Raw genomic sequence first — 22,454 nt, 5'->3', positions numbered from 1 at the left:
AAGGTTTGTGGACACTTCCTCGTGTTTATGAATACAGCTCCTTTGAAGTGCACTTGTTTCTGAAACAGGTGTTGAAATGCACAGACAGATGGTTTAATCTCCATAGAAAAGCTTGGCTAATAGAATGGGAGTCCCATTCTATTCCCAAGCATTGCCTAGAGGGCTGTAAAGCCTCTGTAGAGCAGCAGACTTGTGTTCCCTGGAGTGATAATGATCCGAACACTAGTTGAAAAACTTTCCTAGAAGAGTAGAGGCTGGTTCTGCGGCCTAAGCGGCAATTTTTGCATGAAACATTGGAAACGCAGGTGTCCACAAACTGGGGGGGGGATTTCCTCTGAACCATTGTTCTATAACGCCACGAAAGGGATCCACTGTTGTTCCAAGTCAAGGAACCTTTTTCAGAACTTTTTTGCTGAGGGTGTCCGGGTCCAACCCCTCTGCAGAATTTGTTGTGCTGCACAATGAGACAATACATTGGTGAATATTGCGTCAGTGAATGTTTCTGCCTAACATTAAAATAAACATGTGCTGCCATGTAAGGAAAATAAATATCTCCATTGATTGATGTTTATATTGCTCTGTACATGGTGTTAAAATTCCATGATGAACTTGGCCATAGAGGGATTAAGTCTAGAAGGGTATGAAGCCCCCCAGCTTTGAGCTGTGGAGCAGTAGAACTGTGTTCTCTGGAATGATGGCCGGTGCTCCATCCAATACTTTTGGGATGAGTTGGGGAGTTGGAGATAAGGTAGGAGGATCCTGACCTTACTAATGCAACCAAATCCTCATATCAGTGCTCCAAAAGCCTTCCCAGGACACTAGAGGCAGTTACCCCAACAGCAAACTCCAAAAGCAGAATAAAATGAGCATGTGTCCCAATACTTTTGTCCAAAAAGTGAGTTAAGGTGCGTCTTAGGATCCGTTGGAGTGGCGAAGTCGCGGCACTGGACCTGGAAACGGTGTCAACATGGCACTGAGCTCAGTCTGTAGCTCTGTAGACTCTTCCTTGCTCCGTGTATGCCATGCTTTTAGGTGTATAATAATAATAATCATACGTGAGTAATGGACTTCTTTGAGCTGCTCAGCTGATGGGATGTGGGCAGTCAACAAGCACGTCACGTAATGAACAGGAAGCTAGCGGTTGACTTCCATTTCTCAGAGAGTCGCTCAGTTCAGTTTCCTCAGCGGGGAGCGAAAAGTGAAACAGGCTTTGTCTGCTCTGCCTAACGCGTTAAACTCCATTCCCGTCTCCGTTTCTTCCCGAAGTCGCACTTCCAGGATTACACAGGTAAGATCTGATGTTATTGGCTAATAAATCTTATGAGTCTCATAAAGATCGGGGCGGTTTACATTAACGTTATTCAGCCAACGATAACCTAGCACAGCTACCCTAACTGATCCTGGCTAGCACTAAGTTTACATCGTTAAACTAGCTAGCTAACGTCAACCAGCTTCTTGATAGTAATAGTAATAATAATAGTAATAAATTAGAAAATAATTCTGGAAATAGCTACAGCAATTATTATAGTGCTAGCTAGCTACCGATAACATGCGCACGAAGAAAAAAGTTGCTTTGGCGATGGGTCTTTTCGATAACTGTCGATGTCCTCCCTCAATAATCGACTTATTCAGGTAGTTATTTATGCTAAGACTTTCTGAGAAGCATATATAATAGCTAACTAGCTTTAGATAGTACTGCAGCGAGAGTCGTCATCTATATCTAGCCAGCTAACGTTAAAGAAAACAAGCTAGAAATAGGGCTGTGTTTCCATCCCAGCCAATGGAGCTAGCTAAGGCTAGCACTAGTTAGCTAGCAGCGAACTGGCTAGAAAACGAAGAACCTTAGCTATCTAACTAGCTGAAGGGATAGGAATGTATTGGGATTATCCGAAATTATTTGACGTTAGATATGATAGTTAACTAGCTAGAGTTTTGAGTTGGATTTTTATAGATATGTATGGCAATCTCTCATAGCTAGAAGTGGCACATCCAGGTCCGGAAGGTAAAAATCCACCCCAGGATTTTGTTCCAACTGCCTGGTCGGCAGCCGCGGCAGTTGGAACAAAATCCTGGGGTGGATTTTTACCTTCCGGACCTGGATGTGCCACCTTTACTCATACCTAACTGTTATCTGTACACGGTCAGTGCTATGTAACTAATAACAGCTGCGGCTGAAATAAGGCTTAAATGTGTAGTCGGTGCCTTTTTCTTTTTAATTATAGGCTTAAAACTATATATAATAGAGCTTATTTTTATGACTAACGCTTAGCCATGTTTAGCAACAGTGTTTGTTTTGATTTTTTTGATATCTGACAACGGAAACTGCTCTGGAACTGGTGCAAAGTATCTATCTATCTATCTATCTATCTAGCTAGCTAGCTAGCTATCTGCTAGAGTGACTAAATCTAGCCTTTAAACCACATTATACTCGCTCTACACAATTATATTTCGCCAGTAGTGCTGTAAATGCACCCATTTCATCAGATGACTGCCTGTCTAAGCCAGAGAGAATACGAATTACAAGGCAATAAGCCTGAAACGTGGGCTTAGCTTCCCAAGCGGATCGATTTTTTTTAGGAGCTTAAAGAAAGGAGTGAAGGGGATTTCCCCTCAACGACGTCATCTGATCCAGTGACGCTGGACAGCTGACTGACTATTGACACATGCATGTGACTCACTGCTGTTATTTATTAGTTTACGGTGTGGTTAAAGGACTTCAATAATAAATCAAATAATAAAATACTAAAATGGGCTAAATCGCGTCCACTGCGATGCCACTGTCAGTGGGGAGCCGCTCCATAGGTTGTTCTTTGGCCTGCTTTCTTAGACACAGACCGTTGCCAGGGGAGAGCCATTTGTCATGCTTAGCACTCATTCAGCCTCACTGAAATGGCTATAGCTCAGTTTGGCCCATGCTGAGGACTGAGGACCCACCCACTACACTGCAGTAGGTGGACAGTGTTTGCTGGGGTGTCAGAGATCGGGCTGTATAAGAAGAGATAAGATGCTTGAGTAGAAAAAGGCATTTCCTGAAGAGTTACACTGCAGAAGTGGTTCCCACTTCCGGGCAGTTTCTGTGGCGTGTGCTTGAGTGCTTGCTAGATGGATGTTATTCTGTTGCAAGGTGATTGCTATGGTATTTCAGATGGTTGCCATGGTGTTGCTAGGTGGTTGCTAGGCAGTTACTATGGTATCTCGGGTGTCGCAAGTGGTTCCTGGTGTGCCCCAGGTTGATGGTTGAGTGCTACTAGTGTGTTTGTATTATCGTGACATTTGCAGGGTGCACATGTTTTGCACCCCATTCGTTCTTAGGGTTAAAAAAAAAAAGTAGCGATCAGTAACGATCTCAAAAACTGCGGGACAAGTAGAGTGACAAAGCCGGCAATAAATAAATAAATACATAATTATAACAAATGTGTATCAATATTAGTCTGATTCTCATGTGCCTTGTAGGGACTGTGTAACGAAATGAGTCCTAACTGTCTCCCAAGGCGAGTCATTGGTGATAATGGTGTACTTGTCAACTGTAGAGAACTCTCTGGCCCCAGACAATGAAAGCATACATCTCTCTTAGAGACACGGCAGTGCATGATAGTTGAGCATTTGTGAAGATCCACTGTGTTTGTCCATTCAGCAGAGTGCACGTAGTTGTTCTGATGAATGATGGTGGTTGCAAGTGTTTAGCAGGGGGTATACAAGTGTTTATACAGTATAATATAGAAATTTGATGATTATTTTAAACAGAAAAGGTTGATTGTGTTGGCAGTAGCTGACTCACTGGCCCTCACAGACCTTCCAGGAAAAAAACACACATATTCTGCGTATGTAGTTTCACACACAAATGTGTCGTTCTTCACACCCACAGAAAATAAACTTGACCTGACCTGGAGGCCGTGCGTAATGTTGAAATGTAAAGTGCTGTTATTGTCGTAGTTTGCTGGTGTTTTTGGGGGCTCTGGTGGTGGAGTTTAGTGAAATGTAAATAAAAAAGCTCAATGTGTTTGCAGAAATGTGAACACTAGGACCGTAGGGCTGTAATTCATGAGGTTCTCTTACTAGCAGAGTTGCTCAAAGTAATGGAAGTTTATTACTTTTACTATTTTATTATTATTATTATTATTTAAATAAGCTTTTATTTAATTTTTATTTAATTAAGTTTGTCATTGACAGAGTTACAAACAAATGCTATTTAAGCTGTAAAAGTTCTGTGTTAAATTCAGTCAACTTTTGAAGCCAGGTCTTGGTTTTGGTAGCATTCTAGGAGTCCTCGTCTGATCTAGTGGTTTGGGATTGGGCTCGATTCAGGCATATTTTAATCCATCGAGTAGCAACTGAGTCTCATTAAAAAAAAACAAAAAAAACAAAAATGAATCCTCCTAGCCAATACTCAGATCAGATTTTGGCATCCAACTCTTAGTTTAGTAGCCACAGTCCCTCTAGAACATGAAAGAGGCTGTATTTGGAACCGCAAATTCTTCCCTAAAATCTGTTTTGTGGGGACGCATCTAATCTTTTCTGATTTATTCTCAGCCACTTTTACATGTGATCCTAAATCAGATACATATTGGCAGTTTCAAATATCACTTTATGACTGATACATATCCGATACCAAGTCATGTGGGTGACCCTAATGTGGGTGGTCAGGTCAGGTCAGATCAGATCACCGCCCCCTCTCCTTGTGATGCTGGTCTTCTCTCACATGGTTTAACAAATGAGTTGTTTGGTTCTGTGCAGAATTATTCAGTCAGAGCTCAAATCCACCAAGAAGCACCACCGCTAAAAACTTATGTTTATTAATGAAGGACAAAGTGCATAACAGACCTGGTAATCCTGCGCACAAGACTCACTGCTGGCAGTTCTAACTCTGGTCATGTTGAATTATATATTCTTGGAATGGGAATTCATTTTGACAGCAGTATTGTGATGTATTGTGTGGATAGGATTGCCATGTGGGAGGAAAGTTGTTCTGCTTAGGCGGCTTTGAGGGAGATTATTCATGAGTGTGTGGGAGAGTGTTTTTGGGTGTTTTTTTCTTTTCTTTTCGTTATGTGTGTGGAGAGGCCTGAAAGAGTATGTAGCATCCTAAGCAATGGTGCAGGCTCTAGGAACTTAAACAACAACTGCTTTGACTGTGTATTTACTCTTACACACTGTACTCGAAATGAAACGACTGCTAATAATGTGCTGAATAATCACCTTTATTATGACTGTACTGTATATAGGCATATAGGTTATTAGTCAGTTGGCTATGCATTTGCTTCATCAGTTCATACTCGAAGCCAACAACGTTCTAGAGGATTTTTTTTGTGGCGTCGTCGTCAGGAGTCTAATTTGGTCTGATTTATTTTTTCCCTTCATTTAGACTTAAAATTAGACTAATTCAGTCAGAGACACATCCGTTCTTTTAGGTGTGTCAAAAGCCACTGTTTACTCTAGTGAGCTTTTAGAGTGACAAATGTGGTTGACCTGAACACTGTCCGTTTACTGACTTCACTGCACATCCAAATGTCTGAACACCTTTTAATTGGGGTGAAGCAGAACGTGTATTCGACCAAAATTTGTCCAATATTTGAGTGGCTGTTACGGGTCAGTGCATGCAGCTGTACAGTGAATACTTACCTATTTAATAATGTTCATGAACATAAACTTATAGCGAAGTTTCCAAGTGCATGTTCCACCTGGAAAGTTTCAAGCATGGCTAAGATTAGCTCAAGCTGATTGGCGTCTGACTAAGGCGAGTGCAAATAACACACAGGAGGGAGAAGACTCACTGCTTCTTTTGAATGGTCTCTATGGGTGGATAATATCACAGCAATGGAGAACGAATAGTGGAATGGACGAGGACTGTGGCTCTCCCAGCTACCTCATGGGGGGACTATACGACACTACAGTCTACCTAGGTTAGACTTATGCATTTGGGGGTTTTGATGCTTTTTACCCCCGTTGTACCGAACCCAGGCTATGTCCACAGGTGTCCACATATTTTAAAAATATTGATTTAGCCAGAAACAGTCATGCTTTGGGACGTTAGCATTTTCATTTACCAGGTATTTAAAAATGTTGATGGTCTCTCAAAATAAGGACGATATTTCAAAGTTCTGATGCGTCTGATTTCTGATCTGTCTGTCTAGTTCTCGGACAAATAAGCTAGTTTTTGCCAACACCAGTGGCAAGTTTTTATGGTCAGCGCTTGTCAGTAGCTCAGCAGTTGATCAACAGCAGCTGAACTGATACTCTGTGGATCGCTAGCTCTAGCTTAATGAGGGAGTCTACAGATCCAAAACCATGGGGGAATATATATATATATATATATATATATATATATATATATATATATATATATATATATATATATACACACACACACACGTGTATACATACATACAAAAAAAAAAATATAATGTATATATATATGTGTGTGTGTGTGTGTGTGTGTGTGTGTGTATATGTATATATATGTGTGTATATATATATATATATATATATATATATATATATATATATATATATATATTGTGTGTGTGTATGTATGTATTACACTTACAAATGTTTATATATATATATATATATATATATATATATATATATATATATATATATATATATATATAAACATTTGTAAGTGGATTTTCTGTCAGTCAGACGTGAATTTTCAGATTGTTACCCTGCTAACTAAGCTAATGCTAACCAGCTTCTCTCTCCTGATTCAGTTTGCAGTCGTTGTCAGACTGATGATTTAACGGGAGCGAACTGAACTTTGTATTATTGATCATTTTTCAGTATTTGAGTGTTTTACCCTTCGCCCCCGGTAATACCGTATACCACGGTATAATTTCGTTGATATCGCTCCCAACCCTGCAGGAGGCCAAAACTCTTTTATTAGGCTGCATTGAAAGCCCACAGTTTGTAGTTCTGACTAGCACTACACATTTAAGAAGCTCTTATTTTCTCCACTGTTTGTAGTGTTCAATGGTCAGGATTTAGGTTGGATCAGGAGTCTCCTTTCTATATCTCTTCTATGTTCCTGCTTCCCTTTGCGCCGTTTTACACCCCGTGACCTATTCTCACATGTCAGTAATCGTGATAAGGAAGTATCCCTATGTTTTATTCAGGCGTATATGTGAGGCCTATGTGATAAGGTCTTGGTAGCTGGATTTTTCCATTGCAGGCAACTTTAATGTTGAACCCGGTCATTCCAAGGTGTGCCGAGCTTTGTGTTTGGTCTGTGATTTTGTGAGCGTGGAGTATGATGATGTAAGAGAGCGAACTGGTTACAAAATGCCAAAAGAGGGCTGATGAATATTATATAGTGTATAATTATTAGCAGTTTTTTTTTTATCTTTATTGCATGTTTTATTGCACGGTTTATGTTTTATCTTATTGACCCAAGCTAGTGTACAGTGGGTAACACTGAGAGACACTCCTGTTGCTCCTGAAGTGTGTTACTCATTACAGTCATGTGCTAGGAATGACGTATGCCACTGTAACTTGCCTTTTCCCAGGTTCGCCTTTACATTTAGTCTCCCTCTGTTTATCTCTCTGTGTGATGGATTTGTGATTACTTCTACCTCCTGTTGCAAATCCATTTGGAAGGGAGGGCTGAATCATACTAGAAGAAGTAGATGTTCTTTTTTCTATGTTTTTTTTTTTTTTTCTCCATAGTTTAAAGTTGATCCTTAACTCTGTGCTGCATTCCACACTGTATGTGTCACTGTGTTTTGGATGAGAGTGCCTCAGGCATCTTAACTTGTCCTTTTGTTGTGCTACCATGACTGTAGATCACCATATCCAACTGCTTTTGCACTAGAGCTTGTAAAACCAGAGTTGCCACAAATGCCAGTGTGCATATACACTGAGCAGCCATAACATTAGTACATTAGGGTAAAGTGGAAAACATTGATTATCTTCATCTACAGTGGCATCTGGCAAGGTGTGCAATTACATTAGGCAGCAAATAAACTATTGGACGGCTGAACACGCTTGGAGGAGAACAGTCACGGTCAGTAATTGTCTTCTGTTACGTCAGCTGACTTGTTGGGGGGGAGACAATGAGGCCAGTTATGTTCTCTGGGGCTCCCAGACGCAGATGACTGTGGCATCTCTGGGGATCAAAACCATCAAGCCTATATGGTGTCATTTTTGTGTGTATGTTTGAGTTTGGTTTTTCTTAAAGGAGAAAACTAACTGCATAAATACTGAAACCCATAAAAGTTTCCATCTCAACTCCTGTGTGTAGTCTCTGGCTGTGTATTTTATACACAATCAAGCTAATGCAGTCAGTGTGACGTACCGAGCAGCAACAGCAAACCTATTGACTTACAGTGTGTTAAGTGTCATCAGTGGAAAAAGTATGCCTGAGAGGTCCTTGGAAAATACTAATGTGGTTGCAAATTTCCAACAAACACTACATGCAATGCAGCAAATACAAAGTAGTTAAGACTACGGTCAGTTGGTTTTGGCTTTGCGAGGCTTGTCTCATGAGAGAAACTGAGTTAATTAGGCTTAATCTTGTTCCTAAATGTACCCTACAATAGAAAACTATTTACTTCAGCATACTTGAATAATGAATGTTTGGTACAAGGACGTGACCGTTGTGGGCCAATTCCCAACCCCCAGAACTGTTATCTAACAGACTTTTTATTTTTTTTAATAAATATAAATAGCCCCCAAAATGTACATACACCCAGCCCACTAGTCTCTGGACAAGTAAAGCTGCTGTGCAGACAAACACAACAGCCACTTCAGGAGAATTTGATGATGTTGATTCTTGGAGTATTGAAAAGCAGAACGTCCCCTCTTGACTTGACTCTGCTAGTTATGGGAAAACTGGTTGCTGTGTCAACCAGGCCTCATGACTGCGACATTTCCTGTGCTGGTGTCCTTAGAGAGGCAGACGAGGAAACTCAAAGCTAACCCTAGCTGACTAGTTTTACCATCTCTTCAGCTAGCTAACTACACACTGCAACACAGGATCTCAGTACAAGGCCAATTTCCCCCCTTTGGGCTAGCAACATTACCAGGGTTCGAACTAGCGATCCTCTGCTCATAGTGGCAGCGCCTTATTCTGCTGGACCGCTCAAGGGCCCTCCTGAAATGGCATCTTTAACTGCTCTACGGCTGTAATTATGCCTGGTACACCGGAGTGTGTAGCAGATGTAATGAGAAAAGCAGTGTTAATAGGTAGCTTGTAGTGTTGCTGTTTTTAGTTTCTCTGGTACACAGATGGTGTCACAGGTGGGATGGCTCACAACATGACTGCTACATTTTACAGTAAACCAAACGCCCGCGGGATGTGTCTGATAAAATCATAAGGCCTATGTGTGTGAAGAAATCTGTGCAGAAAGTGGAGCCTTGTTGTTTATGTCTGATAGAGAGTCAGTGCTCTGATCTGTATATGAGTGGCTACACAGCCAGCTGGCATGGTGTCCAAACAGTAGAGCTGATCTGCTGGGCTCTCTTCTAATTGCGTATTAAAAATGCCTCTCTCTTTAATGGTTGTTAATGGGTTTCCAGAAGTTGAAGTTGGAGAAATATCCGGTTGTCTTGACTCTTATCTTCGGATGCTTTTAAAGTGATTGACTGGCTGGACTCGGGGTGCTAAATCAGGTTTGGATATAAGCATTACCCGGTGGTAGGCCTTAAGAACCTGAAGCACACATTTACTACTGTCAGTTGCTCACTGAGTAAACTGCTTGTTTATGTAGGAAGGTGTTTGCTCTAAAATAGTGTTGGCACAATGCCATTATTTTAAACCAGCATTATTTACAGATCTGATTTGTTTACTCTTAAAAACAAAAAAAAAAATCAACTGCTTTTATTGAAAGCTCCTAAAATAAGTGTCTTAGGATGTGTTTAAACCTGTGCACTTTGGTCTGCATCTGCCCACTTAACCACGGGTAAATCTCGGTGCAGACCTGCCCAGGTTTCTGTGCTTTAACTTCTTCTGTCTGATGCCTTAGTTTAGTGGGGCTGTGTCCCAAACCACACACATCCACACTACAGTGTTTCAAACAGTTTGTCAACTAGTCACCATTAGAAAAAATGGTTTTCCTGCTAGTTATTGCGTGGATCGCACAGGACCGCGGACATACCTGCCTTATGCAAATCTCTTCTTGCAGCCTTCTGCCATACGTGCACCATACATGGCACCATACCACACAAACCAAACCAGGACTAACATGTAACCATGCATCATTTTCTTGTTTAGTCCGGACCAAGGGAACTGAACTACAAGTATAAACACACCCTTGGAGTAAGGGATCATACTTTTGACTACTCAAACTTACTACATAAGACTGTTTAAGCCTGGGCCTTTTATGAAGAAGATACATTCAGAAGAGGCCTGATAGCATTTTACTTGCATCCCTTCCCTGTTTTGCAACTGACATTATCTTTCCCCTTCCCCCCCACCCCCAGGATGTCTCTGTATCCGTCACTGGAGGACCTGAAGGTAGACAAGGTCATGAGGGTAAGCTTATGTTATGGAATATTCTTTTCTTTTCTTTTCTTTTTATTTATTTATTGATTTTAAACAATGACTGAAATTTCTATCACTAATATGAAAAGTTAGATGACAGTATAAGCCTAGATAAGTTTGGGTTAGTTTATCAGGGACATGCCTGTCCAAAATTCAAGTCAAGAGTCAAGTGTTGATAAATAGCATTATGTAAATGTATGTGTTGTATTTGATAATGTATTTTTCCCTAATTGTTGTTTACTATCCCTCAGTTGTTGCTATCCCGCTGTATATGCTGTTTCTTCAAGGTGCTTTCTCCCTTCTCTCCTGCAGGCACAGTCCCAGTTTGCCCAGTCTGCCTCCTCTGCCCCGGCCATCACCGAGGGTGCATACCAGCCAGTCACGCAGAGCATGCCGAGCTCAAGTGAGTCCTAGGCTCTTTCACTTCACTTCCCAAGAATCCAGATGACTGCACGTCTGCCGTGTGTGTGTGTGTGTGGGTGTGGGTGGTGTGTAGTGTGTTGTTTTTTTTTTTTTTTTTTTTCTCCTTCCCCCAAAATCCTCTGACCCTCCTCCCCTTCCTCTTTTGTGCTGCTTTCATTTTGTGTGGGCTGAGTGAGGCCCTGAGATGAAAGCTTCGACAAGGCAGTGCTGCGGTTGTACGATAACAGATTAAGGCATGCCTTGGGAGCTCTGGGACCCTCTCGCCTTAAAATGCACAAGTCTCCTGCTTTCTTTCTCTCTACACACTTTCCTTTTTTCCTCACTTTGGAGCAAGCCGAGTGTGCATGCTTCGGTCCCATGAGTAAAAATTCACTCAAAAGAGAAAATGAGAGGCAAGAGAAAGTGTGAAGGCTAGGATCAAAATAAATGGACGATTTTAAGAAACAAAGTGGATGGAGCGTAAGGATTTGAAGAAAGTATGAACAATGAACTTTTAATAAGCATTCAGAGAATATTATAGCATAAGTTTATGCTTAGATGTGGTTTTGCAAGGCTATTTACAACCCTGTTACTTTGCCTCAGAGAAAAAAAGCACTGTTTACAGCACTGTGACTGCTCACAGGAGCCATGTAGCATAGCATAGTCTAACATTGTAACAGCTAAGATGTAATTGTAATTACTTTTTGTAATTATTTCCCAGTCTATATACACAGTGTTGCTGTCCTCTCTGTGTCCTCTAGGTGCGGTTATCTTGAGATTGTAGCTGATCGACTAGGCTTAGCTTAGCTTTTAGCCTAGCATGCTATTATCACTTGCTTTCTCCATGGGTTTGTCTTTCTTATGCAGTGCTTTCCCTTCAAATATGTGGAGGCTCTAGTTTGTTCATGAGCTAAGGTAGTCCAGTACCTCCATGTATTGAACACTCATTATTCAATCATGCAGAAATACAGTTTTCCATTCGATGGCACCTTTTAAGGGTGTAGTTTGTTTAAGAAGAAAACTGCTTCCAGTGGAGGCATGAAATCATCTTTTCTTTAATGGAAGGCACCCAGTTTTTGAAACTTTCTTTCATGCCTACAAGTCATGGGTTTACTCTTTCTTCTCCAAATCTCTCTGAAGCTTCCCCTTTTGCTTTCTCCTTGCTTTGTCATTCTCTCCCCTCTCCCTCACTCGCTCTCTCTTTCTATTGGTGTTCACTTCTCTCCCATGCTCCTGCAGGATTGGCTGCCCTCAGGGCCCGAGGGGCTTTTGTTTACTGTCAGCCAAAGTAATTTTGCGTAGTCATGGCGACCTCCTTGCTGGCACCACGTATGAGCGAGGGAGGGACTGCTTTTCGGGCTTGCGATGGTGTTGGTGGGCTAGGGCCTTTGGACGGGAAAGAAGGGGGAAAGAAAAGAGCAGCAGGCGGAGGTCTTGGCTGAGCTGCGAACCAGCGGCGATGTCACCATTTCCGCTTGAGTCTCTTACTCTCTTTGCTCACTCTCTCTTACTTTGACCTATGCCTGTTCTCTCACTCCTTTCCTGCAACAACCTTCTCCTACCCTCTGCACTCCTCCCGTTGGTTTCCACCCTAAGCACACCAGTTTCCTGGAGTGATTGATTCACTGCCATTAATACTTTGGCCACGGTCCACTCAGAGAGGTCTCGGAGGCTCTCCGGTGTCTGGCAGTGTGTTACAGTTAGGGAATTGTAATAAGATTGGGTGAGATTGAGCTTCAGGTCAAATAAAACCGAGACAACACACTTGGGGAGGAGGGGTGGGGGGGTGAGTAGTAATAGTAGTATTTGTTCTTGATGGTCCTGTGGGGAAAGCTATTTGGGAAGTTTTTAGTGTGTGCAGAGGCTGTATAACCTATAGAATGGTGCAGTGCTTTATCCCAGACAGACTCGAGGAGAAGTCCTGTGAAGTCCTGCTTCACAACCATGCAGAAGTGTGTCCGTATTACTGAGACACAGCCAATTTAGAAGAGTATAGTTCACTCGATGAAAAGCGGTCTCTGGAAGGAAGAAGAGCAGTTGAAAGCTGAAGCTTGTTGATGGAATAAGCCACATTTTGGCTTTAAGAATGACATTTAAAACCATAATAAACTGTATGTTCAAGCTTTTTACATACATTTTTTTTTGTTCATTGCAAGATGGTGTAAGATTCTCGTCATAAAAATTGTTGCATACCACTCTGTTTTCGTCTGTATGTCAATTATTCACATCAGACATCCGGCATTATTTGTTTAGTCATTTAATACGCCATATTTCCTGTTTAAAATGCTAGTGAAATTGATTCTGCACAACAAATATGAACAGCAATGTGGCAAACATGCTAAATACATAATGGTGTTAATATAACACAACATAAAGCAATTCTCAAATATATCGCTAATACCAAACTAATCATTATGTGGCCCAGAAATGTGCATAATGCGCATGTGTAGCAGCATATTTCACTGGACACCAAAAAAAAAGTGACCGATTTTGAAACCAAAGACTTCAGTATTATTTACAACATTGATGCACCAGTAATGCACTCACCAAGTAATTTACTAGGAAGTCCACACTAATACAGGGTAGGGCCTATCTTTGCTCTCAAAATAGCCTTAATTCATAATGGCATGGATTCCACAAGATGTTGAGGCGTGCTCTGTTGGATTTACGTCATTAGTAGGTTATAAATTGTGGCCATGAAGGGATGCACATTATCATCAACAGTAATCAAATAAGCTGTGGCATTAACAGGCTTTTGTGGCCAAATCTTTGGCCTTACCATCAGCAGAAATTGAGATTTTCCAGTCTCTTAGCTGTCCAGATTTAGTAAGCCTGAGTCCACTGCAGCCTCAGCTTTGTGTTCTTGGCTGACAGAAGTGGAACCCAACGTGGTCCTCTGCCTTTTTAGCCCCTACGCTTCAAAGCTTGACATGTTGTGTATTCTGAGATGCTTTTCTGCTCCTGGACAATTGTACAGAGTGGTCATCTGGTTTCTGTCAGTTCTGTTATGTTTTTCCATTATCACAACATTCTGAGACAACTCTAGACACTGTTGTGCTGAACACCCCAGCAGATCGTACGTACTAGAAACACTCAAAGCAGCCAATCCTGGCACCAACCACCATGCCACAAGTCACGATTTCCCAAATGCTGATGGTTGAAATACATGGCACATGATTGTGTGAATGAATGGGTGTAAAAGGTGTTCCTAATAAATTGCTCAGTGAGCGTGTAGTGCACTGGCTGGCTGTTTGGCACATTCCATGGCTCGTGTTTTCGTTCTTCCCATAAATGTGTATGTTTACTTAAGCTGTATTTGTGTGTGCTTTTTCCGTACTCCTTTACACGCCCTAGCCCAATGAGCAGGTCCGTAGAATTGTGTTTGGTCAGAATGGTGGCCTCTGCTCTCCCATTTAAAGCTTCATGTTGTACGGCAGTGGAAAAGCCGAGGCAGATATTTTCCTATCTGAGCTCATGTTGGCTAGTGGTAGGCGGGGGCCCAGGAACATAAAGCCAGGAAGTCCTTGCTAAAGACTGTCTCTAAACATTTACAGGCCCAGAGGTGGAAGAAGGGACCAGCACTGTTGAAACTGAAACATTAAAATATTTACATTACTTTAAACAAAGCTAAGTTTCATTAACATTCGCATTGATTTAGCTTTGTTTAAAGCTTGTTTTATTGTGTGTGTGCAGTCACTGTGACATCCAGTTGTCGTTTTGAATTATTTGCATATTCAAGTTAATACACTGTTGCCTTTGCTATGCTCTGTGTTTTTAAAGAAACTTCATACTATGTCTCCCACAGGTCTGTACCCAAACCTGGAGGAACTGGGGGAGTACATGGGACTCAGTCTTAACAGCGATGAGGTGCAGAGGAACCTGGCACTTGTCCCAGCTGCAGATAACGTAAGTGTGTGTGTGTGTGTGTGTGTGTGTGTGTGTGTGTGTGTGTGTGTGTGTGTGTGTGTGTGTGTGTGTGCACGTGTGCCAGCTTTGCAGTAACATACAGCAGTGTGCAAAAGTATGTTTCTTTGCTATTGGAAACCTCATGTATCAGTACAATACATAGAGTACAGGTAACTGTAGGTGCTGGACTTCGAGGAGAGGTAGACAAATAGTTACATTTAACACCCACACGCAATTAGTGTTTTGTTAATTTGTAGTTATTCTATTATTTTTCTTTTACTTAATGCATGATGGTGTTTTCAAACTATGACAATTTTCCTAAAATTAGGTTTTAAACAGTTGCTTGCAGTTGCAGTTTGTTGCTGTCAGAAACTTTTTTGACTCTGAACTGCCCTCATCCATGCCAACAAAAAGGAAGCATAGAAGTATGTGCGCAGTGGTGGCTACATCGCTTAAAAAGCACATATTCATTGTTGTACATAAAGGGATCATAAATAAGCCTTTAAGGTTTTAGATGATTGTATTCACTAATTTGTTAGGAGTATTTCCACAGCTAATTCTATTATAAATAAGAATTGAGTCGAGCTGTGTCGTGTTTTTTTTTTTTTTTTTTTTTTTTTTTTTTTACCCAGGACACTCCTGAAACAACTTGAGCAAGTGTTTAAAAGAGCATCCCCCTACAGTGTTTTTGTTTATTATAAAGCTAAATAATTTAAACCCAATCACAGAAAACCGATTTCCAGCTGCCTTTATGCTGTTATTTCTTCCCAGTCTGCCTCTGTCTTGTGCTGTTTTCCATTCAGACATGTCAGCCAAGTCACTAACTACATAAGAATGTAATGGAGCTGGGGGTAGAAGACTGTAAATGCATGTGTGGTTTTAGGGTCTGTCTGTGTTTTTTAGGCAGGATGACTCAAACGGGCCACAGGCTGTCTTCGCAGTCTATAATTCTATGCAGTACTGTGTTCTTGGTAGGAGAGCGGACACAGGACTGACTCATAGAGAGAGAGAGAGAGAGAGAGAGAGAGAGAGAGATGGGCGAACATTGGTGGGTGGGTGTTTGTGTGGGCATTTGTGTGCATCGAGACTGAGATGGAGAGTGTGTGGGCACAAAGCTCGCCTTTGCACTGACACGGACTCTGGCTTTGCCCATCTGCACTGACTGCTCTCCTACATTTCCATTTGCTGTTGTTATGTAATCATGTCATAGCTGCTTGGTTTTAACGGAGAATGATAAGATTAGTAACCTAGTGCTGTGTTGTGGCTACGTGTTCACAGGCTTCCATGTGGCCAGTCTCAAGTCAGTTCGTTTTTTATATCGAGCTTTTTAATAACCTGATGTCACAAAGCAGGTTTACAGAAATGCAGAAAAAAGCCAAAAGCAACTAAATCAAAATGTGCAACTGCAAGTAAGCAATGGTGATAAGGAAAACTCCCTTGAAGCTTGGAGGATGAAACCTTGGGAGGAACCAAGATTCATATGTCTCCTTTGGTTAAAACCACTTATTAATTATTAATAAATAGTAAGAGCTTGATGAAGGCATTGAGGCATTGAAGAATTCCAGTCCATTTTATTCTGACTGTTTTGTTCAGAATCTGGTTATTTTACAGTCGTGCAACCTAGCATTATTCTAGATGGTTGTAGCAATAGTTAGCAATAGTGGTGTAGCTGTACACAAATGTCACGGTTTGGTAGAGCAGGGGACCCCCCCTCCCCAACATCGCAGAAATACTCATTTATTTTCAGTCTTTTCGCAATAAAACAGAACAGTGGGGTCAAAGAGAGGTTAAGCCCGGCATGTGAGTCACTCGCTTCCTCCACACAGTGGCAGTGAGAGGAGGAGGGAACAGAGTAGGAGGGGAGAGGTGGCAAACAAGACAACAGTTACCATCAGTTGCCAAAGTAATACATCTAAACCACCACAGTTCCTACAATACCATTCAGATCCTTCAGCTTACAACATAAGGTTTCCGGGTAGTATTCTCATTGTGATCTCGTATACGGAAACTTGTAAGCTGAGCCTGCAAAGCTGCAGCTAGATGCCTCTCAATACTACTGTCATTTTTGTGTATTTTAAGCAACAGTTATTTTCAGTCACGCAAGCTGATTGGTTAAGAAGCGTTCTAACCATACTTTTATTTGGCTATGACTGAACTCCACTGAATGCCATCGAATGCCCTGAGCAAAAGAATTTTTGTACTTGAAATCCTTCATCACAACACAGCCGTGTTGTTAATTAACGAGATCATTTTGACCTTGAGTGTTCTAATGATTTAATATATTTTTAAACAGTTAAATCAGTTGATATCACTTAATTGTGGTCTGTAACCATGACACCTGGGTTTTCTGACACTGAGCCCCCTGACTCGCTTTCCCACCTGCCCTCTTTCTGTCTCTCTGCAGCAGGTGGCAGTGTCCTCAGGTGTAGGTGGCATGGTGCGGCCCGTGACTGGTGCTGACGTGGGAATCAGGAGGGCCGAGATCCGCCAAGGCCTGCGGGAGGTCATCCTCTGCAAGGACCAGGACAGCAAGGTTGGCCTCCGGCTGAGAGACATCGACAACGTGAGTAAAGCTCATTACAGACCATGGGACAGAACTCTGAGCCTGTCTGTTGGTGTAGTAGCAGACAATAAACAGCTGTGCTCAATGCTTTCAACAGCCAAAGTGTGGTAAATGCCCTGTAGTACCAGTTTCAAACCAATCTCTCCCTCCCTCCTTCAGGGTGTGTTCATTCAGCTGGTGCAGGCGAACTCTCCCGCAGCGCTTGCTGGCCTGCGTTTTGGGGACCAAGTGCTGCAAATCAATGGGCAGAACTGTGCCGGCTGGAGCACTGACAAGGCCCACAAGGCTCTGAAGGCAGCAGCCGAACAGCGCATTGAGCTGGTGGTCCGTGACAGGTCGGTTATGCTGAATCTGCTGCACAGATGAAGCTAGAGCTTGTTGTAGATAAGGGTACAATGAAGTTAAAGGGGAATTCAACTTTGAGACTTTTTTTATTTGCTAGCAAATGTGAGCAGTGAACTTACACATGTAATGGAGGAAATGGTCAAATTGTGGCAATTCTGAAAAACTGCACGCTGTACATCATAAAACTACTGGAAAATAATGTCTCTGGCATCAGGCAGCTTATTTGTAAGTGTATTGCTCATACTGAGGACAATTCTGACTCTGACTCAATTCTGAAGAATATTGAGTTTCTCATCAAGCCACTCTGAATTATTTTCTGTATCTGTCATTTATTGAATTGTGCACAACCTGATTAAGCAAGGACTCACTAATGTACTGAAGTTCTTTTGGACAAAGTAATTCTGTAGTTTTAATGAGAAGGTTTGGCAAAAATCCAGCAATACAAGATGAGTAATACTGCGCAGATTTGGCTGTTGGAAACAGCTAGCTCTGGCGCCTCCCTGTGGAAATCTTCAGCATGAGCAGCACATTTGCAGGGTTCTCCTTTCCTACTAATGCTAAATCTAGATCTTCAAAAGTGCCAATATATACAGGTTTGCCTGTATTCATGCTTGAGATTAATGAAGAGAATTGAGAACCCACAGTCATGCACTAATAGCTGCTTTAGACTTAGAATCTATTAAAATACAGAACTTGTAAAGATGTGAAGTTATAAAGAGTGCGTGAAACCAACCCCACGTCTTCTGTCTGTCATGTCTGCATGCACCACTCACATTCCCCTGGTGTGAAACTGACATTTTTTTCCACTGTTGTGCTTACAGGCCCTTCCAGCGCACAATCACCATGCACAAGGACAGCTCTGGCCATGTGGGCTTTATCTTTAAGTCTGGCCGCATCACTTCTCTGGTGAAGGACGGCTCTGCTGCCCGTAACGGCCTCCTCACTGACCACTACATCTGTGAGATCAATGGCCAAAATGTCATTGGACTGAAGGTGAGAGAGAGGCGCTGATGTTGTACAGTATTCTGATTTGTGAATTACATTCAGTTGTAACTACATTAAAGAATAAGACTGGTGGTTGGATGTAGTATGGATTTATAGAAAATATAAGCGTGCTGCTCTCCCCAGGTGGCGGATGAGTCTATTTAACTGCCTCTCCCACCCATTTAAACTGTAGGGTGCTCTAGGTTAAAGCATCTTCCAATTGTGATTACGTTTAAATAAGGACGTAGCTGCGGCTTGGCTTTGCTGGCTTTGCTCAGTTGGTATAGCTTACTACAAAAATATAAGACAAATATAAGACAAAAGGAGAGTTTTGGCAAGATTCCCAAATGATTGGACATGATTGGATCGTTAAAGTTTGTCTGGAGCAGTGCGTCTGCTGAATGCCCCTAATCTATAAATCTATGCTTTGATAATACCTACTCTTGCCTATTGTGTTCCTAGGACCCACAAATTAAAGATATCCTGACCACATCTCCAACTGCCATGACCATCACTGTTATGCCCAAGATCATCTACGAGCACATGATTAAAAGGTAAGTACACTCACCACACTCATAGCCTTTTGATCTCATTTATTCGGATATTATCATTATTCATGTTGACCACAGGGTGTCCAATTTTACATGAGCCCAAACAGTCTTGTCCAGATGTGTGAGACATGCTCTCTCTTAAAACTAGGCTGATTTGTATAAGAATGTCAAATTTCAGATCAAAATCAAAATACTATTATACTAATATCATATCTACTAATATAATTTAAAATACTTTCAATAATATTCAAAATAACATAAGTTATTTCTTGAATTGTGCAGACATTTAGAAAAATGGGTGGAATGGGGATATTAGTGGTGTCCTTTGAGTTTGCTCAGGCATAGAAAGTCTGGTAGAGATAAAGGACCATAAAGATGCTTTATTAGCTTCTGCCCTGAATTCCTTGATCTGTACTGAACACATCATATCGTTGCTGTAACACAAAAACCTTTTATTTTATAAAACTGCAACTTTACAGGAGAAGGAAATAACCTTCATTGAATGGAAGTCAATTTAAAAAGATTTTATTCCAAGTCATTTAGGAGGATTTCTGTTGGTCCATACAACATAAAATGTTGACACAATGTCAACACTGCCAGGGAAAAACTTAAAAAAAAAAAAAAAAAAAAAGTCACCAATTGTGCAAGTTCTCCCACTTAAAAAGATGAGAGAGGCCTGTAATTGACATCATAGGTAGACCTCAACTATGAGAGACGAAATGAGAAAAAAAAATCAGAAAATCCCATTGTCTGATTTTTAAAGTATTTATTTGCAAATAATCGTGGAAAATAAGTATTTGGTCAATAACAAAAGTTCATCTCAATACTTTGTTATATATCCTTTGTTGGCAATGACAGAGGTCAAACGTTTTCTGTAAGTCTTCACAAGATTGGCACACACTGTTGCTGGTATGTTTGCCCATTCCTCCATGCAGATCTTCTCTAGAGCAGTGATGTTTTGGGGCTGTCTGTGGGCAACACAGACTTTCAACTCCCTCCAAAAGTTTTCTATGGGGTTGAGATCTGGAGACTGGCTAGGCCACTCCAGGACCTTGAAATGCTTTTTTCTCATTTTGTCTCTCATAGTTCAGGTCTACCTATGATGTCAATTACAGGCCTCTTTCATTTTTTTAAGTGGGAGAACTTGCACAATTGGTGACTGACTAAATATTTTTTTCCCCACTGTATATCCACCCCCGATGGTGTGTGGGAGTTCGCGTGATTTGGTTAAAATTTACATGTGACTACTTTGACTTATTGCAAAACCTTCCCCAAGAACGGCTCCTTGCAAAAAGCAATACACTCATGAACCAAGGCCCTACTATTTAGCAAAAAGGCATGTAGAACAGTGACATTAGAAATTGCGTAGTTGATCTATGGTTCATATGGAATTCCTCTGTGTAAAAGCAAACCAGCGATAATGAGCCCCTCCTCCAAATGAGCCCGGAATCAGTCCTGGGTACAGACTACTGTATTATGGGAATGTAAAAAAGCCCTTAATGGCCTCATGTATAAGCTTTAAACTAATGGAAACTGTTTTGCAAAGCTGTGGATTCTTGGTAGCCTCCCCTGTATATCAGGAAAAATACAGCTAAAGAAAACAATGCCCCTGATTTAATGTGCTGCTGACTCCGTGTTGGAAATCACTACTGGATCTAGGAATGTTCAGAACCTTTCATTTAAAGCCCCAGTCTGAGATTTAGGACAATGTAGTGGCAGCTTTGACAGTGGATTTTCTAAAAAGGCTCAAGGAGTTTGGGAGGCTTTTCGCTCTCATAGAATTCATCAGCGGGGCACTAGAGGTGAGAACCAGCAGTGAGTGGAATAAAGAACCACATTCATCAAAAATATGGCAGCAGAGCTCAAAGCAAAAGGAGTTTGATCATGCAGCTCTCTACCTCAAACCTAGCTTGTGCTAAGAAACAGTATGTTGGTTAGATGTTTTCAAAGTGTTCGGTTTAATATTTGATCAAATGAAAGAGAAATCACAAGTCCCGTCATTCTGTCTATCTGCAGGATGTCGAGCGGCCTGCTGAGGTCAGCCATGGACCACTCCGTGCCTGAGGTCTGAGCCTCTCACATAGCGCTGCCCCCTTTCCAGAATGCCTACAATCTCCAGCCTATCCATTGGACCCTTCTGCCACATGGGGGTGTGTGTTGCTGAGCAGATAATCCTCTTCAATCACACTCATTTATAACATTATAAGAAAAAATGCCTTTTTTCTACTATAGGTGTCGAACATTCTTGTATATCTAGTTCATTTTTTCTATCTTCCTTGTCGCAGTTGCCATTGTTTAATTGTTGTCTTTTATATGTAATGATGATAATAATCCATCACTGTTCCGAGTATTACAGTCTAAGAGTTTTACTTTTAACACTGCACCTTTTTTTAGATTAGTTAGAGGACAAAGAAATAAGAGACAGGCGTTTGCTCCAGGGCTTCCAAGGAATGGAAAAAAAAAGGATTGCGGGCATTGATTTATAATTCTCCAAGACTTTTGGACTTTTTTCTTTTTTGGTGTCTCCTACTATGCACAGGTGACCACAGTCTCCCTTTTTAGAATTTCGGAAGATAACGCCTATGTGCCAAGATGGGCTTGCGCTGCCAGACTTTATACAGGGTCAAACTGATTTCTTTTTTTTTTCTCCACAGCATATCAATCCCATAATTCACATATATTTTATCTGAACTTGTGCTTTTAAAACAATATCATCTTTGATAACATGTTCTGCCATCTTCTTGTAAATTCATTGACCCTTACACATTTCTATACGAATGTAGCCTCAAGATACTGTAATTATTATTAAAAAATAAAAAATAAAAATCACACTGGTGATGCAGAGTGCTATGAGGTGGTATATTATGGATATTAATGGTCTAGTTTTGAGTATTGCAGGTCATTTGTAAACAGTGAAAAGCAGTAAAATAAAGAAAGAACAACAACAGAAGAGAGGCTGAATATTTACCATGCTGTTTAATATAGAGCTTTTGGTTTATACAGAGCAGTGAGTGAAAAATGAGTATTAGCTATGAACAGTGATGACTGTACACTCTACTATTGCTAGTAAAAGAACTGATTTACAACTGTATATTCTCTCACTGATAATGTGAACAGACTTGAATACACTTCCCTACTGGGGTGTTTTGACAGAAGCCACTTGAATGAACCCATATCGCTAACATTGACAGAAACAAAGCACTTAATATGATCCACACATCTGAAA

General features: G+C 41.2%; 1 protein-coding gene across 2 annotated transcripts; it reads left to right on the top strand.

Annotated features, from left to right (window-relative positions):
• Positions 1 to 1,141: 1,141 nt before the first annotated feature.
• sdcbp2 (syndecan binding protein (syntenin) 2) lies at positions 1,142 to 22,057 on the top strand. Of its 2 annotated transcripts, none has more exons than XM_072656356.1 (9): positions 1,142 to 1,288; positions 10,417 to 10,468; positions 10,790 to 10,880; positions 14,685 to 14,785; positions 17,193 to 17,348; positions 17,508 to 17,683; positions 18,515 to 18,686; positions 19,140 to 19,231; positions 21,245 to 22,057. In XM_072656356.1, exons 2-9 carry the CDS (start codon positions 10,418 to 10,420, stop codon positions 21,297 to 21,299), a joined length of 894 nt encoding a protein of 297 aa, XP_072512457.1. In that variant the 5' UTR covers positions 1,142 to 1,288; position 10,417; the 3' UTR covers positions 21,300 to 22,057. The 2 variants fall into 2 exon arrangements, with proteins under 2 accessions (XP_072512457.1, XP_072512456.1); XM_072656355.1 differs by having other exon boundaries at positions 1,144 to 1,288; positions 17,190 to 17,348.
• The last annotated feature ends 397 nt before the right edge of the window (positions 22,058 to 22,454 follow it).

This window comes from Salminus brasiliensis, chromosome 14 (genome assembly GCF_030463535.1).
Source record: "Salminus brasiliensis chromosome 14, fSalBra1.hap2, whole genome shotgun sequence".
NCBI classification, from domain to species: Eukaryota; Metazoa; Chordata; class Actinopteri; order Characiformes; family Bryconidae; genus Salminus; species Salminus brasiliensis.
Note: the sequence above shows the minus strand (reverse complement) of the source record. Positions and strands in the feature narration are given on the sequence as shown.

Coding starts and splice junctions, on each gene's coding strand:
- sdcbp2 (XM_072656355.1), top strand. CDS start 10,418: ATGTCTCTGTATCCGTCACTGGAGGACCTGAAGGTAGACAAGGTCATG. Junction 14,786..17,189: donor TTGTCCCAGCTGCAGATAAC/GTAAGTGTGTGT, acceptor GTCTCTCTGCAG/CAGGTGGCAGTGTCCTCAGG. Junction 17,684..18,514: donor GAGCTGGTGGTCCGTGACAG/GTCGGTTATGCT, acceptor TTGTGCTTACAG/GCCCTTCCAGCGCACAATCA.